Genomic DNA, 22,698 nt, shown 5'->3' with positions numbered 1-22,698 from the left:
CCAAGTTGCAGTGGCTGTGGTGTAAACCGGTAGCTCTGCTCCAACCCCTATCCTGGGAACTTCCATAGGGCGCAGGTGCAGCCCTAAAAAGAAAAAAAAAAAAAAGACAAATGCTTTCACTTCCTGGGGTGGTCGTGAGCATCCACACTTGTGCGAGCTCACAAAGCACCCTCAAGTCCCTGGGAAGAGGGAAGGCAGGAAGAGCAGTGCTAAAACGACGGGGTGAGCAGGGGGTTTCTCCTGCTCCCCCAATGCCTGGAGCAGCCTGGCCACCTGGGTGTCTCAGACCAGCCCCTCTAGTGGATGCTCAGAAGGCAGACTTGTCCAGGGAAAGTCAGCCGTGCTCCAGTCCCACCCCCACCCTCCCCGCCAAGAGTAGGGGCCGGTTTCCTGTAGCTTTCGAACAAATCATATCTCATCTTCCCTCAGCTTCCAAGCAAACTTCCTGAAGCTTTCCTTAAAGAACCACCTGGACATGGCAAAATTCCCCCCAATAACGTCAAAATGCTCAGACATAGGAAAGGGCAGGGTGGAGTTCCTGTCGTGGCTCAGCAGAAACAAATCGGACTAGTATCCGTGAGGACACAGGTTCGATCCCTGGCCTCGCTCCATGGGTTAAGAATCTGGTGTTGCTGTGAGCTGTGGTGTAGGTTGCAGACGCAGCTCAGATCTGGTGTGGCTGTGGCATAGGCCAGTGGCTACAGCTCTGATTGGACCCCTAGCCTGGGAACCTCCATATGCTGCAGGTGCAGCCCTGAAAAGACACACACACACACACACACACACACACAGAGAGAGAGAGAGAGAGAGAGAGAGAGAGAGAACAAAAGAGCAAAGTGCCCAGAGCAAAAACAGAGGAAACTTCAGCCGTCATGTGAGCCAATTTCAGGAAGAGAACTTGGATGCGGCAAGATGAGACAGGAGTGAAGAGTGAGGGCTCAGCAGCCAGACCACCTGGGTGCAGATACTGGCTCTGCTGCTTACAAACCGTGTGACCTTGGACGGTTACGGTTATGTAACAGTTTGTGACCAGAGGTCTGTGTTTCCCCACCTGTAAAGTAAGGATTAAAATAGTGTATATCGCCCCAGGGTTCTGTAAGGCAGAAGGAAGATCTCACATGTGAAAATAGGACCTGACACCTAGTAAGTGCTCATGAGGTTCTATTTTTATGGGTTTCACCCATCTTTTTTGTTTGTCTGTTTGTCTTGTTAGGGCCGCACCTGCAGCATATGGAAGTTCAAAGGCTAGGGGTCAAATAGGAGCTGTAGCTGCCAGCCTACACCGCAGCCAGAGCAATGCAAGATCCGAGCTGTGTCTGTGACCTACACCACAGCTCACGGCAACACCAGATCCTTAACCCACTGAGCGAGACCAGGGATCGAACCTACATCCTCATGGATACTAGTCAGGTTCATTACCACTGAGCCACAGCAGGAACTCCGGTTTCACCCATCTTGGAAGGCAGAAGTGAAAAGCACCCTGACAAGACTTTTTGATCCCCTCCTCTTCTCTCCCTCACCCAGGAGATCCCCCTGACACCCATCTTCACGGACACCGTGACATTCCGGGTTGCTCCCTGGATCATGACCCCCAATATCCTGCCTCCCGTGTCGGTGTTTGTATGCTGGTAAGCGGTGACCACCCCGCAGCAGGGCAGCAAGGCAGCGTGACTAAAGCCGGAGCTTCAGGGGCAGACCCGAGTTCAGATCCCGCTCTGTCACTCAGCAGCTGTGTGACCTTGAGCAACTCACTTGGCCTCTCTGTGCCTCTGTTTCTCTGAGATGCTGTGATGATGGAGTCACTGTGAGGATTAAATGTGATGAAGCAGGCAAAGTATTCATCCAAGGTCCTGGCACAGAGTTTGTGTTTGTGCTCGAAAAATAATACCTGCCATTTCTCTCCTGTACCTTCTTGGCCCTTACTGGTGTAGGCAGGAATCTCCTCTACAAGGGATATTCAGCTCATCTTATTCATTCAGCAGTTTTTTTTATTGAGCATCTCCTATGTGCCAGACAACAACAGCAAGATGAGAAGCAAGTGCCCGCAGGTGCCTGCTGGTCCCACCACCTGGCCACACTCCCCTGAGTCCTGGCCCCATCCCTGCCTCCACTCGAGGCACATAGCTCTTCCTTGGAAATCTGGGGAGTCAAGAGATGTAAGGCTTTGGGACATTAGGGGTGAAAGTTCCCTTCCTCGTTTCCTTGCTTCATGACCTTGGTAATGAGGGGGTGAGATGAGTTGCCTGGCCCTCGACTCCAGCAACCTTTGAAAGGTGACTGTGAACACACATGTGGCCTCCACTGCCCAGAGCAGCCCAGAGGTTCCAGCCACCGTTGCCACCTCCGTGGGCTGGCCCTTGTCCCTCCTCACCCTTCCTCCCGGCCCTTCTCCCTTCCCCACGCTTCTCAGCATGAAGGACAATTACCTGTTCCTGAAGGAGGTGAAGAACCTGGTTGAGAAAACCAACTGTGAACTGAAGGTCTGTTTCCAGTACATGAACCGAGGCGACCGCTGGATCCAGGTGAGAACCTCAGTCCGGGAAGGACACAGCCCAGGGCTCCGGCAAGAAGAGGTGACTTAACATCAACACCTGGCACCCTGCAGCTCCACGTGTGCAGATTCTGCCATCAGAGCACACGTGCACGTGTGCACAGGGACAGAAAGGCGTGAGGCATTTTGCTGCGGCATTGCTTCTTACAGGAGTAAAACATTGTGAAACAACCAGGGGCAAGGGGGACAGGGGGACTGTGTGATCAACCAGCCTTAGCGAGTACTAAACAACAGCAAAAAAGAAGCCAGTCTATAAATATAGGATGTGCCGCAAGGTGTTACCTGCAGGAAATATATATATATATATATATATATATATATATATATATATATATATATATATAATGTTACCAGTTTTTTTTTGTTTGTTTTTTTTTGTTTGTTTTTTTTTTGTTTGTTTTTTTGGCCATGCCTGCAGCTTGTGGAAGTTCCCCATGCCAGGGTGGCAACACCAGTCAGTTAAATTTTTTAAAATGGGGTCCATATAAGTACAAACATGCTTAGGATGGGCAGAGACTATATCTGAGGCAGGGTATATAAGAAACCACTGCCATCATGTGCTCGGGAGGAAAATTGGGGAGGCCGGCTTATGTGCACTGCTGCCTCCCCCCCCACCCCCGGCTCCCCAGGCTCATTTGACAGTGCTTTCTGGTGTCCCCGCAGGATGAAATTGAGTTTGGCTACATCGAGGCCCCCCACAAAGGCTTTCCCGTGGTGCTGGACTCCCCCAGGGATGGGAGCCTGAAGGACTTTCCAGTGAAGCAGCTCCTGGTGAGATGCCCAGGGCCACCCTGGGGGTGGGGGAAGGGCGTGATCCTAAGGACTCTTACAGGACAGGGATGGGGCAGGGCCTCAGGCACCCTTGGCAAAGCAGTCTGTTGCAAATTAGTCTGTTACCTCTGTCTTCTCATCTGTAAGATGGGTCAGTTGAGATAATGACCTCTAAATCCTTTCCTGCTCTGATAACTGATGTTTTCTCAAAACATGAAGAGTTTCCTCATGGGGAACTCCAGCGCCAAACTCCAGCCACTGCTCTGTCTCCAGCACGCAGCAAAACAAGTTTTAAAGGGAAAATTAGAGTCAGGCAGTTGTCAAAAAGCCTGGTTCAAAGCTCATTCAAGGGAGTTCCCATTCTGGGCAGCGATAATGAACCACTGACATGGGTTTGATTCTTTTGGCCTCGCTCAGTGGGTTAAGGACCTGGCGTTGCTATGAGCAGCAGTGTAGGTCGCAGACGCAGCTGGGATCTGACATTGCTTGTGGGAGTGACGTAGGCTGGTGGCTGTAGCTCTGATTCAACCCCTAGCCTGGGAATTTCCATATGCCACAGGTGTGGCCCTAAAAAGCCAAAAAAAAAAAAAAAAAAAAAACTCATTCAAGCTGTGATTTTCAGTTCATGAGTTTTTTCAAAGCAATCTGACACCCTTCCCTGATTCTAGAGGTCATTACCACTCCCCCTGCAACACCCAACTGAATGAGAACAGAAGCCAAATCTTCTTTGTTCTCACCTTCCACCCTGAACAGGCAGCAGGAGGCTTGGACAGAGCACAAAACAAGAGACTGGGGGAGAACAGGGGCCTTTCCCAAGGTCACGCGTGGGGCGGCATCCCGTGAGACAGCAGGGCTGCTCAGAGGCAACCCTTTGCCAGGTCCACACCTGTTTCTCCAGAACATTCACTGACCTCATCCCCTCATCACAGGGAGATGGCAGAGCCAGTGGTGTGAGCACAGAGCTCTAGCATGTCAGCCGGAGCTGGCTTTGAGTCCCAGTTTCAGCCCTGAGCAGCAGTGTGACCTTAGGCGAGCAACTTAACCTCCTCAAGCCCACGCTACTTATCTGTAAAATGGGGGTGGAAACAGGATCTATCTCTCAGGCTTGTTGTGAAGATGGAAGGCTTTGTATGAGGCACCTGTGCTGCACCTGATACAGTGACTAGTATAAACTGTTGTCCTGGTTATCATCCCACAGCCCTGGACACTGTGTCCTTGGTGAGGACTGTCCACTTCCTCCCACATGGGGAGGGAGCCATTCTCATGCCACATGAGAACCAAGCCCTCTCACATCCTGTTCTTACTCTTTCTTCCTGGGTCTCCACCTGCCTTCAGTGCTCCTGGCTGGCCTGGTACCAAGACCCCAGGCTGTATTGTTCCTGGAGGCCTGGGCCAAGCCCAGCTTTGTGCTGCACGCCTGCCCGCCTGTGTGAGGTCGTAAAGCCCCAGCTGCCCCAGCCTCTGGCAGGTGGCACCCTGCCATCTGGGGCTCCCAGGCGAGAATGTGCTAAGCTGCCCCCATCCACCCCACTGGTCACAGCTGTCCCTTGAGCCTCTCAGCTGGGCCAGGATAAGCCACAGATGCTCGCTCTCTGGTTTTTATTAGCAAGGATTTTTATCAGGCGAACTTGTTTCCAGCCCCAGGACAAGCTCCCATGCAAGATCCCAACTTTACTAAAAAAATCATGAAAGGAAACTTAAAATTCAGGGGTCTCAGGGGATATATTATGAAACTCCATTCTGTTGGAGCTCTATGCTAAGAAGGATTCTAAGCTACGTCTGGGCTCAGTGAACAAATATGGTTGTTTGGGAATAGGCTGGGGTGGTATGTATGTTATATATCTGCCCTTCCTGCATGTATCGTTCAGCTTTCACAAGGTGAAGCTGCAGTAACAAACAGCCCCCATATCTCAATAGCTGACAACAGCAAAGGACCGTTTCTTGCTCATACTTGATGTTAACTGCTGGTTGCCTCTCTGCAGCTCTGTTTCCTCATGCCTACCTCATTCTAAAGCCCAGGCTGCAGGAACAACCCCAGTCTGGGAAATGCCACTCTCCTAGCACAAGGAGAAAGAGAGTTGACGGGCATACACTGTGGATCTTATGGCTTCTGCTCTGAACTGGCCTATATTACTTCTGCCCATGTTTCATTGGCCAAAGCAAGTCACATGACTGATTCTGACACTGGGCAGGAAAGTATACTCCCTCCACAGGGAGATACCAGAAGCCACCCTGCAATGGCTTGGGATGCAAAATCCTCTTCCTGGGAAGAGGGTGGCAAGTCTCTAGGAAGAGTAATACAATCTCCCACCACCTGCCTCAGATCACCTAATCTGATACCTCTTTGACAGATGGGAAAACTGAGGCTCAGCGAAACTGAGATGAGCAGGGACATCAGAAGCATAAAACAAAGACCAGTCTTGAAATCACTAATATGTGTCTGTGTTTGGGAAACAAAGGCACATGCAGAGACCCAGATGTGCACACACACACAGACACTTTCACATTCATGTTCATACTCACACTCATAGCAAACACTCGTGCTCACAAGCTCAGCCTCCCATGCCAGCGCCCTGCTCTTCAGTGGGAGTGAGAAGAACATGTGCAACACCCCTCCCCGAAGCTACGTGCCCTCAGTGCCAGACCTGTGGTGGTGAAAAGTGGCCAGCAGAGGGTGGCTGGGTTGGGGCTAAGGGCTCCTGGCCACAAGAGACTAATGATGAGTGTGTGCCCTCTGCCCAGGGCCCAGATTTTGGCTACGTGACCCGGGAGCCCCTTTTTGAGCCTGTCACCAGCCTTGATTCCTTTGGGAACCTGGAGGTCAGTCCCCCAGTGACTGTGAACGGCAAGACATATCCCCTGGGCCGGATCCTCATCGGGAGCAGCTTTCCTCTGTAAGAGAAGTGGGGGCAAGGGGGAGGGGGGCTTCTGGGGCAGCAGGGGGAGGGTTACTCTTTCTCTTTAGGAGCGGCTCTCATTGCTCATACCTGGAGGGATTGGCTGGGAGAATTAACCTCTCCCAGGACTCTCAGATGCTCTTGAAAATAAAACCAAGTCAGCCTTTGCATCTTAGTATGAATTAAGACCTCATGGAAAACTAAATAAATAACCCACTTCCCAAAATGGAGGGTATATAATGAGATGATCAAGCAGGTGTGGAAGGGGAGTTCCCTTCGTGGCTCAGTGGTTAACGAACCCGACTAGGATCCATGAGGTTGCGGGTTCGATCCCTGGCCTCGCTCAGTGGGTTGAGGATCTGGCGTTGCTGTGGCTGTGGTGTAAGCCAGCAGCTACAGCTCCAGTTCGACCCCTTGCCTGGGAACTTCTATATGCCACAGGTGCAGCCCTAGAAAGCACACGCACAGGTGCACACACACACACACACACACCAGGTGGAAAAGGGATGGAGCTCAGAGAAGGAATACTAAAGGAGCCTGCATAGGAGCCCACCAACAACTCCTCAGGAAGTCCCTACACAAAAGACACATGAAAAGACATGGCCCTGCCCCACAGCCTGAGTCCCTGGCTCCCTGGCCTGTCCGCAATACCTTTACTCCCTCCCCAGGTGACCCACCATCAATGAAAGGCAGACTCTCAGATTCTTCCTTAGGGTAGTCGCTGGGGAGAAAGTAAATTCCTTGGGTCCTCACTTCACAGAAGGGTTGCCAGGAACCTGCACAAGTGGGGTCAGCCAGAATTTGGGCACCAAGTCCTTTGGAGCCACATGGGATGCTTTACCTTCTGGGTAGAGGCCGCTGGCATAGGCAGTGACCATATGTCCATGCTGCCCTCCTTCTCCCTCCATTCAGGAGTCGCTCTTCTTTTCAGCAGGTATTTCCCAAGCACCAGCCAGGCTAAGCCCAGTGTTAGGCACAGGGGTTCCAAACAGGAAGCCCAGCTCCCACCTTCTAGGAGATGGTGAAGGTCACAGGCATGAGATGGGGGGAGGGGTTGCATATAGTGACAGAAAGAATGATGGGAGCCAGGGGAGCCCAAGGAGGGGGTCCCTAAACCCCTTGGGGAGTTCAGGGAGGGCTTCTTCGAAACAAATATCTATTGAGGGCCTTCCCTGTGCCAGACATTTTTCTAGGCTCAGGGGAGACAGCAGTGAGCAAAGCAAAGTCCCAGCTCTCAGGGAATGTTCAATTAGGAGTGGGGGCAGTGTAGGAAAGAAACACGGAGAGTTCCTATTGTGGCTCAGTGGCAACAAACCCAACTAGTAACCATGAGGACACAGGTTCGACCCCTGGCCTCGCTCAATGGATTAAGGATCCGGCATTGCTGTGAGCTGTGGTGTAGGCCTACAGCATACACACACACACACACACACACACACACACACACACACATTCCTTTTCTCACAATATCCTTAAGGAAGTGACTTTGGCATTGAGGTTTGGATGATGAAAAGAAAGCAGCCAGGGGAAGATCAAAGGGAAAGAGCCTTCCAAAGAGAAGGAAGAGCAAGGGCAACATCTTGAAATGGTAACAAGCCTAGCATGTGGCTGAAGCAAATGGAACCAGGAGGAAGATGATGTAGGAGAGCCGGGAAGGGGCCAGATCAGAGAGGAATTTGTTGGCCATGGTGAAGACCTTGGGTTACATTCTAAGTGTCATGAGGAGAGTGAAGACTTCTGGGAGTATAACAGTCAGGAAGGGCTTCCTGGAAGAGGTGTCACTTGAACTGATTGAAGACTGAAGTGGAGAACAGCAGAGAGACACAGAGGCTAGGTCAGATTTTGGAACCATGCCTGCGCCCAAGCCCTCACCAGCAGCCCGGGAAGGATCCCTGAGCACAGAATCTGGCTTCCTAATACCCACTGACACCGTCAGGGGCTGAAGGCCGGGGTCTGTGCCTTTTGCACGGCCACAGCCTCAGCTAACTCCTTCATTCTCTTTGAGCTCAAACGCCTTTCTGCCAGTGCCAGGGTCTCTGCAACGCACGCTCCTTCCTGTGACTTTTCTGCTGATGCTACGCCGGGTCAGGCTGGGTTCCAGAGTCTGAACTCCTCCTCCAGGCCCTCTGATGAGGCAGACACAGTGGGCGACTTCTGAACAGCTGCCTCCTCCCCACCCTCACCCAGGTCTGGTGGTCGGAGGATGACTAAGGTGGTAAGGGACTTCCTGCAGGCCCAGCAGGTGCAGGCACCCGTGGAGCTCTACTCGGATTGGCTGACCGTGGGCCACGTGGATGAATTCATGACCTTCGTTCCCATCCCAGGGACAAAGGTGAGCTGACTCCTGAGACTGGAGTGAATAGGATAATGTAGAACCCCTGTACTACCAGCTCCTGTCAGCAGAGGGCGTATCTAGAGGGAGTGCTCTGCATAGAGGAAGAAGAAAGTAGGCTAAAGCTGGTGTGTATGTTGTTGCTGTGGCAAGTAAATATTTAACCCAGTAATTCCAAAATAGTAGCATTTCAACATGTAATCAGCAGAAAAATTATTAATGAGAGATTTTACATGCTCTTTTTCATACTAAATCTTCAAAATCTGGGGTATATTTCACTTTTAGCACATCTCAACTCAGACTTGCCACAGTTCAAGTGTCCAGTAATCCCACAAGGGCTAGTGGCATTGTACTGTAATATTCTAGAGAGAGGTGTGGACCTGTGGCTCTGAAAAGAGGTTCTTTCATTTTCGGAAGTGAAAGAAATGGCTGCAACTTCATACCTTGGAAATTTGGTGCACATGGCCGGGCCCCTTAGCCACTTCGAGAAGCTCTTCCTCTTTGGCCACGGTCACCTTTGACTTTGAGCTTTGCCTCAGTGACATTGCCAACGTGAAGGAATTTCTATAGCAGGAAGGGTGAGAAGTATTCCTCTGACACAGAGGCCCTTGCCCCCCGGCATGGGGAGGCTTGAGACCCTCTGCAGGGAGAGCTCAGGTCCTCAGGCAGGAGCTGCTTGCCCATCTGCCCTCTGCTGACACTGCCCCTCTGTGATCTCCTGCAGAAATTCCGGATGCTCATGGCCAGCACCTCGGCCTGCTACAAGCTCTTCCGAGAGAAGCAGAAAGAGGGCCATGGGGAGGCCATCATGTTCAAAGGTGAGTGCCCGCAGGACCTTGGCAGGAAACAGGGAGCTGAGCCCCCAGAAGGACCCTCAGGAGGATGGGGGAGGTGAGCACTGGTCCTGGAACCCCAGCTCCACTTCCTGGGTGTCTGGCCCAGTCAAAGCCTGTGAGGTCACCATGAGGGGAAGCAGCCCTGGCCTCCTGTGACCCTCGCTACGGTCAGTGGGACCCTCAAGCTGCCCACTGCCCCTTATTACCATCAATAGTGCCTGGTGCTAGAATTCCCATTGTGGCTCAGCGGCAGTGAACCCGACTAGTATCCATGAGGATGTGGGTTCCATCCCTGGCTTCACTCAGTGGGTTAAGGATCCAGCATTGCCGCAAGCTGTGATATAAGTCGCGGACACAGCTCGGATCTTCCTGTGGCTGTGGTGTAGACCGGGAACGTCCATATGCCGCACGTGCGGCCCTAAAAAGCAAAAACAACAGCAGTGCCTAGTGCTTCTTTGGGACCTAGTGTATATTTCAGATAACGGCCCCAGACCCCAGGGAGAGTTAAGCGGTTCAAGACTGACACCAGGCTGCATTCAAGGAGCTAGGGTTTTAGAAAGAGAGGGAGAGAAGAATACACATAACACCACTGAGGGGCAGGGGGAAAAGCGGGAGTTGACAGGTGGGATGTACAGTCAGGCATCATCTCTGTCAGTCCCGGGGGGAGGGATCACCTGCTTAATTGGAACAGACAGACTGGGATGAGCTCTGCTCTTCCTCGTGGAAAGAGGGAAGGCTGAGCAGGTGGAGACAGTAAGCCAGGTTCGAGAGGCCATCACAATTTATGTATTTCTCATAAATGAGTTTTTGTCACATTTCAGGTTGGCATCGCTAATCCACCTACTCCCAAGAGTTTGAGTCCCTAAGGCTGCCTGATTCTTACAGTGCTGTCCTCCATGTCCAAGGGCATAGTGGACATGATGGTGACTCGTGTCTAGGACAGACAGGACCAGCTAAGACCACTGTCCTTTTTTAATTCCTCGTGGATGGAAATGTTTTTGTGTTGTTTTTTTAATTTTTTTTTTTTTTTTTTTTTGCCATTTCTTGGGCCACCCTCGCGGCATATGGAGGGTCCCAGGCTAGGGGTTGAATCGGAGCTGTAGCCACCGGCCTACGCCAGAGCCACAGCAACGCGGGATCCGAGCCGCGTCTGCAACCTACACCACAGCTCACGGCAACACCAGATCCTTAACCCACTGAGCCCTGAGGCCAGGGATCTAACCTGCAACCTCATGGTTCATTAACCACTGAGCCACAACGGGAACTCTTTTTAATTTTTTATTAAAGTTTAGTTGATTTACAATGTTCTGCATATTTTTGCTGTATAGCAGAGTGACCCAGTCATATACATGTATATACATTCCCTTTCTTATATTATCTTCCATCATGGTCTATCCCAAGAGACTGGATATAGTTCCCTGTGCTGTCAGTAGGACCTCTTTGGTTATCCATTCCAAATGTAATGAGAAAAAAGGTTTTAGACTGGAAGGCATGAGTCTTGACTTTCTGGAGGCTTTTTTTTTTTATATATATTAAACCCCCAAAACTACCCATAGGATATAGGAACCATTATCTTCATATTTTGGGGGTTTTGTGTGGGGTGTGTGTCTTTTTAGAACCGTACCTGTTGCATGTGGAAGTTCCTAGGTTAGGGGTTGAATCGGAGCTGCAGCTGCCAGCTTATACCACAGCCATGGCCACAGCAACACCCAGATTCAAGTCTTTGACCTACACTGCAGCTCCTGGCAGCAGCAGAACCTTAACCCACTGAGCGAGGCCAGGGATCAAACCCATATCCTCGTGGTACTAATTGGATTCGTTACCACTGAGTCACAACGGGAACTCCAGGAACCATTGTCTTTGTACAAATGGGTCCACAGGGTGGCATGGAGACAGCTCGAGTACAGGATGCAACAATCTTTTTGCCACTAACAAACTATAGGGCCGGGATCAGCACCAGTCAGGGGGAAAAAAAACAGTTAATAGCTTAGGCTCTGGAATCAGACTGCTTTGTCCGCTTACAGGCACTGCTGCTAGCTCTAAGACCGGATAAGTCACATGACTTCTCTATGCCTCAGTTTCTTCTCTTTTTTTTTTTTTTTTCAATGTCTCCATCTTTAATGCTAACAGCTATCTTACAGAACTGGAGGGGGGGAATTACTGAATTAATCTACGTAAAATATCTGGATGACCACATAGCAGGTGCTCCATGAGCGGTAGGTATTACTAATCAAGCCAGAAGCCACGTGAGCCGTCATGCTGGGATAGGAGGCAGACCAGGGCAGGGGCCAAGTGCAAGGCAGGTCTGGAAAACTGGAAGTGTGATGCCTCTTGACCTGCTGCTTCTGCCTTACTCTGGTCCACTGCTCATCCTTAGACGCAGGCTCCAGATGGGAGACCCAAGTAGCTACTTGAGGCACCCCACTCTCTGGCCAGAAAGAGCACAGCAGCCGCCACCCCTTCCTGGCCCAGGCGACCTGGCCAAAGCCAGAAAAGGCATATGTGCTGCCCTCCCAGACAGAGGGGCTTCATTTCCACCAGGGTTGCCCTCCTGTGCCCCAGCTAGTCCCAGCCCCACCTCCCTCATCCTAACAGCGCAGAAGCTGGGGGCCTTGGCAGAGGAGAGCACCCAAGCTGGGTATTGAAGGCTAGACTCTCCTCTGTCCTCTGCCCCCGACAGGCCTGGGCGGGATGAGCAGCAAGCGAATCACCATCAACAAGATTCTGTCCAATGAGAGCCTCGTGCAGGAGAACCAGTATTTCCAGGTGAGGGCAAGATGCGGGCCCATGGGAGGGTCGAGGCTGTGACCAATGGCACCTCTCACATCCTTGGGGCTTCCTCGGGGAATAGCCAGGGGTTCACGGCACAAGACAGTGAGAGGGGCATCAAAGAGCATTTGGTCCAGCTTTCCTGCCTTACTCCTATGCTAAAGCTGGAGGCTGAATGGGGTGACAAAGGTGGAATGTGCAGGTCAGCAAGAGGCTAGAAGCAGACAGGAGACCTGGGGAGGAAGGCGGATCAGGCAGTGCTAAAGAGCCAAGGCTAGAGCCCGCCACATTTGGGGGACACTCATTCATTAAAATGTGATGAGAACTTCAGACTTGCTCTCCAGAAAATGTATACATGAATATATACCCTGAATTTTGATTGGCTTTAGGGGATCAGGGATGCCTGAAGTTTTCTATCGATGGATGAATCCCCCTAAATCTCAGAGACTGTATCCAAAGATAGAAACCAGTCAACAGGGTCATAGTTACTTGAATTAGATCTTTCTTTATTTGCATAGGCGTATTTAAAGTACCAAGTTAAAAAAACAAAAACAAAACTCAAACTGATTTAAACAAAAAAGCGTGATTGGTTTGTGTAAGTGGAAAGTCTAGCAATGGTGTGGATTTCAGGCACACGTTGATCAAAGCTCCAGCTCCATTTCTCTGCATTTCTTGGGCTCTACAGGTGCCCTCATGGCAGGAGCAGAGCCGCAACAGTTCAAGGTCTCACATCCACCCAGCACAGTATCCACAAAGAGAGAGGTCTTATATGCCCCCAATCATCAAAGCCTTGCATTTCACTCTGATTGTGCCAACCGTGAATCAACAACTGTAGCCAGAGAAATTCTGTACACTGACTGCCTTAATCCTAGTTTACTGTCTATCTTTGACCCACTCAACTGGAGCAAAGAGGTAGAGGCAAGACTCCTCTAATTAGCTCTCACCAGAGGTGGGAGGTCTGGTCAATTTAATCCAACACCTTGTGTTTCAGAGGAGGGAGAGGGTAGAGGCTGAAGAAATCTGCAAGGTTTCCTGAAGTTCACAGAGTGCCTCACTGGCTATTTGAAAGTTGTCTTTATTATAATTCCCCTCCTTGGTCATTTTTTTGGCATCAAATCCACCTGAGGTCAAACCATGGCCCCTCACTTTTGGCATTAGGGCTTTGGGCAACTCTCTAAGGACTCCACGTCTGGGGTTCCCTCTTCTCTAATAAGGGGATAATAGTAGTGCCTACCTCATGAGGTAAAGGCTTAAGTAAGTACTATATGCAAAGCTTAGAACAATACACTTAGGGATGTTTTCATATTAGCTATTATTTTTATTTATTTATTTATTTATTTTTGCTATTTTAGGGCCACACCCGCAGCATATGGAGATTCCCAGGCTAGGGGTCCAGTTGGAGCCCTAGCCGCTGGCCTACCCCACAGCCACAGCAATGTGGGATCCAAGCCGCATCTGCCACCGACACCACAGCCCACGGCAACACCAGATCCTTAACCCACTAAGCGAGGCCAGGGATTGAACCCGCATCCTCATGGATCCTAGTCGGGTTTGTTAACCACTGAGCCACGATGGGAACTCCAGCTATTATTATAGTTAATCAAAATCATCGTCTCAGAGTTCCCGTCATGGCTCAGCAGAAACGAATCCGACCAGCATCCATGAGGGCAAAGTTTTGATCCCTGGCCTTGCTAGTGGGTTAAGGATCCAGCATTGCCGTAAGCTGTGGTATAGGTTGCAGACGTGGCTCGGATCTGGCCTTGCTGTGGCTGTGGCTGTGGCCTGCAGCTGCAGCTCCGATTCGACCCCTAGCCTGGGAACCTCCATATGCTGTGGGTGAGGCCCTAAAAATACCAAAAAAAAAAAAAACAAAACATCGCCTCACCACACAGGGCAGTCTGAGGATTCAGCGAGAGGAGTCTGGACAGCAAGCACTTAGCACAGCCTGGCATGTAGTAGGTGCTCAGTAAATAAGCACTTGCTAGGATTATTTCTGTGATTTTCTAGTTGTATTTCTTCCATGATCTTCTCTCTCCTTCTCTTTCTTACTGAGCCCTGGTGGGAGGGGCACAGAGAGAGGGGAGGGCGTCATCCTGGAGTGCCGGGGCCCTGGGTCCAGGTACGAAGAGGTTGACAAAGGTGACAGGAGAGTCCCCTCCCTCGCCTGCCCTCCCTTCTTCCCCGTCACCCAGCGCTGCCTGGACTGGAACCGGGACATCCTCAAGAAGGAGCTGGGGCTGACGGAGCAGGACATCATCGACCTGCCTGCCCTGTTCAAGATGGATGATAACCGCCAGGCCAGAGCCTTCTTCCCAAACATGGTGAGGCATCCCGGACCCCAAACCTCATCCAGACCAGTCGGGGCAGCCAGATCCCTCGGAGGGAGCCCTGAGCTGAGGCTGTGCAGCCAGAAGGCCCAGGTGCCAGTCCTGGCTGAGCTGCCGTGTGGCCTCACACCCAGCCCAGGAACCTCATTCTCTCCTGGGGTGACATGCTCATCCTGGCTGCCCCACTGGGAGCCTGGGGGATCCTTGATCTTAACAGGTAGGAAAGTGCTTTGTCAGTTTAAAAGGGCCTCATGGACAGGAGGGATTCTTGTTATCACACAAGAGAGTCTTCTCTGAGATAGAAAGAGGTAGAACACACACACACACACACACACACAGGTACATATATTCACACATACATGCATGGTGACACACACACATGCGTGCAGTGCACGCACTGGTGGGTACGTATATCGCCACACACACATGCACGTGCATGCACATCCATACACAAGCAGGCTGCCTGGTTTGCCGCTCAGCACGTCTGCATTGCCTATCCCCCTCTGGGCCTCAGTTTCCTCATCTGTAAAACAGGGATAATCACATCCCTACTTCACGGGGTTGTCGGGAGGGTTCCATGAGCTCAGTACCGGGCCCGGTGCCCTAGGTGCTCGCTAAACGGAGCTGTGGGCCCGCCCCCGCCGCAGGTGAACATGATCGTGCTGGACAAGGACCTGGGCATCCCCAAGCCCTTCGGGCCCCAGGTGGAGGAGGTGTGCTGCCTGGAGACGCACGTGCGCTCCCTGCTGGAGCCCCTGGGCCTCTGCTGCACCTTCGTGGACGACATCTCCGCCTACCACAAGTTTCTGGGCGAGGTGCACTGCGGCACCAACGTCCGCAGGAAGCCCTTCCCCTTCAAGTGGTGGCACATGGTGCCCTGACCTGCTGGGGGCTGTCGTGTGCCGGTCGCAGCCCATCAACAACCGAGGTTGTAGCTGGACCAGCCCTTGTGGTTATTGTGATTGCAAGCTACCCTTCAGCAATAACTAGCAGGAAACTTGGGGTGGGGGAGAAAGTTTATGACTTACAGGACCTGGCACACCTGGGGCCACACAGTGAGGTCGTGGGGAGAGGGAGAGCAAATGCACAGGACTGGGGTTCTGCTTTGGGGAGGGCTTAAGGGTGGGGGCCTAGAGTTTGGGGATTCACTCTTTATTGGTGAATTTTTTTTTGTCTTTTTAGGGCCACATCTGTAGCATATGGAGGTTCCCAGGCTAGAGGTAGAATCACCTTAACCCACTGATGGAGGCCAGGGATCTAACCCACGTCCTTGTAGATACTAGTCAGGTTTGTTCACTGCTGAGCCCTGATGGGAACGCCTGTTGGTGAATTTAAAACATAAGAGCGGGAATTTAAAACGTGGGAAGAGAAAAAAAAACAAATGGCCCGAATGGTCAGTTATCAAAATCCACCAAGATTTCTTAAAAGAAAGGAGCCTCAGTGGGGGGAGGCAGCCTGGCTCTTTATCTGGTGGCGCGGCTGGCAGTGTGTTTACTCGAGATACCCGAGATAACCATCCTTGAAGTGGAAGCGGTCAAAGCTGAGTCAGGCACCTACATTGCAAAAGGACAAAACCCACTGTTGGGGCTCACACTGTGGGGGCCTGGGTGCCCCCTTCCTTCTCTGAGTTCCCCACCCTTTGCACCCCCAGAGCTTCCTGACATGGCCCCCACTGAGAGACCTTCTGGAAGTAGGAGGAAGTGGGGTATCTGTGCCTTTCCCTCCCTCAAAAGGGCCTCAGCATCCCTGAAGTCACCCCAGTGAGCCTCAACACTGCACTGTCCTTCCTGAAAATAGCTGGACATTTGGCCAGTATCCATATAGCCCTGACGTGAAACAGAGAACAAGACAAAACCCCACACACCCAAAGCTTTCCCCAAAGAATCCTTAGTCTCTTGTCCCAAAATTGAATGGGGGGAGAAGGGAAGGGGTTCTGGGGTGACCAGTTCTCCCAGCAGCCGCGCCCTGAGGGTCAAGGTAAACAGGAGGGAAAGGGACTCTGGGACCCCAGGTGTACCTTGAGTGGCTGTCATCCTTTGAAATTTGCCTCCTTTGCAGTGGCCAGGTGGCCGCCCCCAATTACTCATTCCTTACCAGCCCCCCTCAAATCCCCTTGGCTTTCTCTCTGCTGTGTGGACACCGTTGGCTAGCCTCCTCCTTCCCTGAGGGTCCAATAGTCGAGCTTAGAAGCTTCCCTGGAAGCATATTTTATCCGAGCAGCCTTGTCTGTTTTCAGGAGGCTCCCTATGCCTCATCATCCTCATCATGGATCCAGGCTCTCCCAGATGCTTGGCGCTTTGTCCCCACGCCAGCATCCTTGTGGCCTGAGTTTAGTGTGTAAAGATGCTCCAGGGTGAGTCTTAGGCAGCTTCGCTTGCTGGGCTCTCCATTCTCTGGCCAGTCCCAGACCTCTCTCCTCCCATGGCCTCCACTTCCTATTCTGATGCCGTCTCTCCAGGCAGCTAGAGGAGGTCTTCTTCCCCACCAGCCAGGCTCAGACCTTCTCCCAGGACACAATTGAAGATCCGCCCCCTCCACTCCAAATGTCAGACTCAACACATAAGGACTCTGTCCTAGCCTCCAGCTCAAGCAGCCAGTTCTGGGCTAGCTGCTGGCTTTCGAGATGGCTCGATCATCCCACCAAAATTCACCAGTGCAGTGCATTTGCTGAAGATGCCCTCATTTGGACATAATCAGATTCACTCCCTGGCTCCAACTGAAAAGACTCAGTTTCAGCTTAAAAAAAAAAAAAAAAAAAAAAAAGTTCCTGTAGGGCCAGCTGATTTAGGAGAATAAGTGAATTGTAATTCCACTTTGAGGGTTAAAAAGGAACTGATTTACAACCAATGAAAAAGTTATAAATTTGTATTCCTGGAGGATGGGTTTTCTTCTTGGATTAGTCATTCATTCAACAAACATATCTTGTGTGCCTACTGAGTACCAGGCACAGTGGTGGGCTCTGAGGACACAGCGCTTAGTAGCAAACAGCATCTGGTCCTTGCCTCATAGAGTTGGTCATTCCCCAACCTGCAATGCTCACATTTAATGGCCAGCATTTGCTCTTTCAGTGCTGTGCTCTTTAGAAGTGTCAATTCGCTTTATTCAAGAAATGCACAGGGCACAGAGCTTCTAGCAAGTCACTCTCTTGGTGAAATGAGAGGGGTGGGTCTTCTTTAAACAGGTGTCCTTCCCATGCAGCTGGGCCAGACCACCCAACATATCAGACCCCAGAGCCATCAGAAGCTGTTGTTCCCCCCTTTGGGGACAGTGGCTCCTGCCTTTGGGAGCCAAAGCCCCAGATCTCTCCAACCCCAGAGCTCAAGACACCAAGTGCCTATTTCTAGGTGTTTACCTGGATTAAGAGTTTGTCGTGTGTGTGTGTTTGCTTAACATGGTGGTTTGGGCTTTCTTTCATTTTTTTTCTAGTTTACCCTAAGGGGAAGTGAGTGCTTCCCATGTGGAGACAGTGTGTGTTTATAGATTTTTCTAAGGCTCGCCCCATCAATAAGTAATTCCTGATAGTTCTGGAGCCTCCAGGACTGAGGCACCCATTCCCATCTTGCTTGCCCACTTGTGTGACTACCCTTGGCGTGGATATGCCCCCCAACTCCCCCTGTACTCATCACTCTGCCCCACCCACCCCTTTCTATAACTGGAGGCCTGGAATACACTTCTGTGTTGCAAAACTCAGCCAAGTTCCTGTTTCGATCGTTATTGGGAAGTATTTTGTATAAGAGGGCAGGGGATGTCACGAAGATGGCAAAAAGCGGAGCACAGTTTCAGCTTTCTGGACAAGAGGCCAATGCTGGAGATCAAAAGATGTTTGGGGAAGAGCCTGATGAAACAGCAATAAAAATAAATGGTCAGAGAGGAAGTTGTGTGGCTGTTGATGTGATGTTCATGGCTGCTTCATGGACATGGTGTGATGGGAGGGAGGCCATGTGCGCAGGCCCTCCTGGTCATGCACAGGGTCAGGGCTCTCAGCATGGGTATCTCAAGGGTTTGGAATCCCACATACACTCCATGGAAGTGTGTTACATGGCCACCACCAAGGTCAAGACCAATACCCATAATAAAATCTGACTGTTTTTCTGGTGGGGCTCTGCAGAAGCAGAACCAGAAGTGAGCATTTTGGGAACAAGTGATTTATTAAGTAAACGCCTCTGGGAGAAACCAGGAAGGGAGTGAAGGGAGCAGGACAAGGAAAGGGAAGAAGCCAAGATTGTGGTTTCAAGTGTAGCCTCAGCCTAGTCACTGCAGAGCTCTGGAATTTAAATGGCAGCTCCGAGTTTTTCCATCTGGAGGCAGAGTTTTGTGCACCCGCACCATTAGCTATGGGGACTTCAGTTCTCTGAACAGGCAAGGGGACACCAGAGCCCATGGGAAGTCATCTAAAGGGGATCACAGCTGTAGTTATTGGCAGCAGAGTCACAGGAGCTGGTGGCTGGGCTCACAGAACCAGAAGAGGATCTGGACAGGGCACCAGTGCTGTCCACTGCTTTGAGTAATATCATGTTCTCATAATATGGAATTGTTACATGTGGGTATTTATGATTTGACCCATGGTATAAAATCCACACAACATAGTCATAATCTTACAGAATCTTTGAGAACAAAAACTCCTGAGGTCCTAAAATAGAACCACCTAGTTGGTTGGTGAGCCCAGAAGCCACTTCCAAGCTCTTTGGGATGCACCTGGGGGCTTTTTACCCCTCAGCCCCTCCTTGGCTCTTTGGATGGATGTTTTGATGCAGCCACTTTCAAGGGCCACTGGAAAATGAAAATCACTAGTTCTCTTACCCCTGGATTGAACCCATGGGCCCAGCTCTCTAAGGTCATTCTTCTCTTTTATACCCACCTAATGTGGCCCAAGTCAATCTTCAAAGGGGGTTTCCTGACACACCTATTTCTGAGACTCCCCAAGGGATGCTGATGTGTTCAGGCCATACTGATAATGTTTTCACGTCTTGGATACTCACCTCAAGATTGCTGAAAGTCACCCTGAGACTTCTAAAACAACACCTTCCAGGAGAAAAATCAATGCAAGCTTTATATATAATGTTAAATTTCCTAGTAGCCACATTTTTAAAAGTGAAAAGCAGGTGAATTTAACTTAATAATATGTTTTCTTTATCCCAGTACATCCAAATTATTGGCATTTCAACATGTAACCAAAATTTTTGAAATATTATTCATTCTCTCTCTCTTTTTTTTTTTTTTTTTGGTCTTTTTGCCTTTTCTAGGGCCACGCCTGCAGCATATGGAGGTTCCCAAGCTAGGGGTCTAATTGGAGCTGTAGCTGCCGGCCTACACCACAGCCACAGCAATGTGGGATACGAGCCTCATCTGCAACCTACACCACAGCTCACTACCGGATCCTTAACCCATTGAGTGAGGCCAGGGATCGAATCCACAACCTCATGGTTCCTAGTCAGATTTATTAACCACTGAGCCATGACAGGAACTCCCATTCTCTCTTTTTTTTTTTTTTTTTTTTGAAAGCTAATGTATACTCTATACTTACGTCACATCTCTCTTAAGCTTACCCACATTTTAAGTGTTCAATAACCACAAATCGCTACCATATTGGGAGGCATAATTGCAGAATCTTCTCTATCAGGTTGAGCCTCAATTATAGAAACAGGTACTTTTCCTTAAATCTCCGGAGTCCACCTAGTCTGACTGCAAAGGCTATCAAACTTGATTGGTATAGGAGTTCCCTGGTTGCTCAGCAGATTAAGGATCTGGCATTGTCACTGCTGTGGCTCGGATTTGATCCCTGGCCTGGGAACTTCTGCATGCCACAGGTATAGCCAAAAAAAAAACAAAAAAAGTGGATTGTTATAATACCAAAAAAAAGAAACATAAGATAGACATTGGCTCTCTCTGGCCTTGGTGAGCAGAGCTTTGCCCTTCTAGAAGGTTCTCTTGCCTGAACATGGCCACCATGTTACCAGGACTGGCCTCCATCTCAGCAAGGGGAGGTTGAGAACCTGCACTAGCTTCATGGAAAGGGAAGAGGTAATTCCCTCACCTCCAGCCTCCTTCTCCTCACCATTACCTTGGCCACAATTTGATTTTACTTTTTTTTTTCCTCCCCTTTGGGGGCTGCCCCAAGGCATATGTAGTTCCCGGGCCAGGGATCAGATCCAAGCCATGGTTGCAGCTTGACAACACTGGATCCTTTAACCCACTGTACTGGGCAGGGAATCAAACCTGCATCCTGGTGCTGCAGAGATGCCACCAATCCCACTGCACCATAGTGGGAACTCCCTTGATTCTGCATTTTAATGTAAGATGTCTTTGGATCCCAAGTGAGAGGAGTTGAGGTCCCCATTATCTCAGCCCCTTGATTCCGGATGGGCTCTGATCCAATCTCTGGCATAGCCAAAACCCTGTGGAAGTGGGGTTCCCCCACCAGACAAAAGAGCAGCCAGGGATGAATTCTGCCTGTCCAATGGGATTTATCCGGGATCCTCACCCAAGTGGCATCAGGTTCAGGGGGCTGACGGCAATGTTATTGGTAACTAAATATAGTGCCATGACACCAAATGACAGACAGCACATGGACTCTCTTTCCTAGCTGGACAACCAGAAAAAGGACATGTTGGGAGTTCCCTGGTGGTCTCGTGGTTAGGATTCAGCACTTTCACCACTGCGGTCGGGGTTCAGTCCCTGATCTGGGAACTGAGATTCCACATCAAGCCTCCATGGCCCAAAAAAAGAAAAGAAAAAGGACATGTCCACCCAGAAAGCTCAGCTCCGCAGCTTTGCCTCAAGCCTGGCTGATGTGAGAAATCTGATTTTACACCTATGCCTCACCTTCCTGGCCAGCCGAGCTCCAGTTCAGCCCTGATCTCTGAGAAAGCAAAGGTCCTCTCTTCTCTAGCTAGTCTCAAAGCAAACGTCTTCGAGCCTGGGCTTTGCATCTGCCCCTGACATTCTGCAAGCTAAGGCCCACTTTATGACAAGCATGGGTAAACCCCAAGATGACTCTTTAAGGGTAGTCTCTAGGAGTTTCTGTTGTGGCTCAGCAGGAACAAATCTGAATAGCATCCATGCAGATGCAGGTTCAATTCCTGGCCTCACTCAGCAGGTTAAGGATCCAGCATTGCTGTGAGCTGGGATGTAGGTCGCAGATGCGGCTCGGATCCCGAGTTGCTGTGGCTGTGGTGTAGGCCGGTAGCTGCAGCTCTGATTCGACCCCTAGCCTGGGAACTTCCACATGCTGCAGGTGCAGTCCTAAAAAGATTTAAAAAAAAAAAAAAAGGGTAGTCTCTAGCAAGTGTTCTAGGACCTTATGCATATGCTTCTCTGCCACTGAAATGTTGAAGATACATTTAAAAGGATAGCTTTGTTTTCCTCCTGATGGTAATTCCTGGTACATAGCCAGTGCTCAGCAAATATGTCTTGAATAAAAGAATGAAACGCCTGTTCAGCTAGGCTATGGAAGCAGAAATATCTGTTTAACCAGATGCAATAATAACAGCCAGCATTCCTCAAACACTGACTACCTGCCAGGCACTGCCAGGTTGAACTATATGAAATGCCATCTTAAAGTTCACAATGATCAAACATTTTCGTATGATTCAGTCTAATATTTTACATTTATCATCTCATCTAATTCTCACAACAAAGCTATCAGGATGGTATCCCCGCTTTACAGGTGAACAAACTGAGGCTCAAAGAGGAAGTGACTGACTCCAGCTTACACAGCAGGGAAGCAGCAGGGACCAGGATTCACACCCAGGTGGTCTGACTCCGGACCCCACCTGCTGAACCCCTGCTCTTGAAGACCCTGTTTTAGAAACAGCATCCTAACCTAAGTTCAATGAGTCACTCTTTTATTCATACTAGATGAACCAGTTTTTTAACATACTAAATGAACTATTAGAATCTTGGTACTGCAGTTCCCACAGTGGCACAATGAGGTCGGCAGTATCTCTGCAGCACCAGGACGCAGGTTCAATCCCCAGGCCGGCACGGTGGGTTAAAGGGTCCAGAATTGTTGCAGCTGGGTTGCAGCTGCAGCTCTGATCTGATCCCTGGCTTGGAAACACCATATGCCATAGGGTAGCCAAAAAAGAAAATGAAAAAAAAAAAAAAAAAAAAAAAAAAAGAATCTCCATACCTGCAAACAAGGTGTCTGGAGATCATAGGATTTCTATATCCCCTCAAAGGCAACAGAGGCCAGAGTGAAATGACCTCTGTATAA

At 50.3% G+C, this 22,698-nt stretch overlaps 1 protein-coding gene across 1 annotated transcript in view; it reads left to right on the top strand.

Moving 5' to 3' along the window:
• PADI2 (peptidyl arginine deiminase 2) overlaps nt 1–17,129 on the top strand; it is a 58,511-nt gene extending 41,382 nt beyond the window's left edge. Inside the window, exons 8-16 of the mRNA XM_003356166.5 lie at nt 1,525–1,628; nt 2,411–2,522; nt 3,215–3,322; nt 6,065–6,216; nt 8,407–8,551; nt 9,276–9,369; nt 12,068–12,153; nt 14,349–14,477; nt 15,131–17,129. Of these exons, the coding sequence (XP_003356214.1) occupies nt 1,525–1,628; nt 2,411–2,522; nt 3,215–3,322; nt 6,065–6,216; nt 8,407–8,551; nt 9,276–9,369; nt 12,068–12,153; nt 14,349–14,477; nt 15,131–15,364 (1,164 nt within the window). The 3' untranslated portion in view covers nt 15,365–17,129. The remainder of the gene's footprint in view (nt 1–1,524; nt 1,629–2,410; nt 2,523–3,214; nt 3,323–6,064; nt 6,217–8,406; nt 8,552–9,275; nt 9,370–12,067; nt 12,154–14,348; nt 14,478–15,130) is intronic.
• Nucleotides 17,130–22,698: the final 5,569 nt, after the last annotated feature.

Source organism: Sus scrofa, chromosome 6, assembly GCF_054392235.1.
Source record: "Sus scrofa isolate SSC_HxYL_T2T_F1_AM1 chromosome 6, Sscrofa_HxYL_maternal_Yorkshire_Landrace_v2.0, whole genome shotgun sequence".
Taxonomy (NCBI): Eukaryota; Metazoa; Chordata; class Mammalia; order Artiodactyla; family Suidae; genus Sus; species Sus scrofa.
Note: the sequence above shows the minus strand (reverse complement) of the source record. Positions and strands in the feature narration are given on the sequence as shown.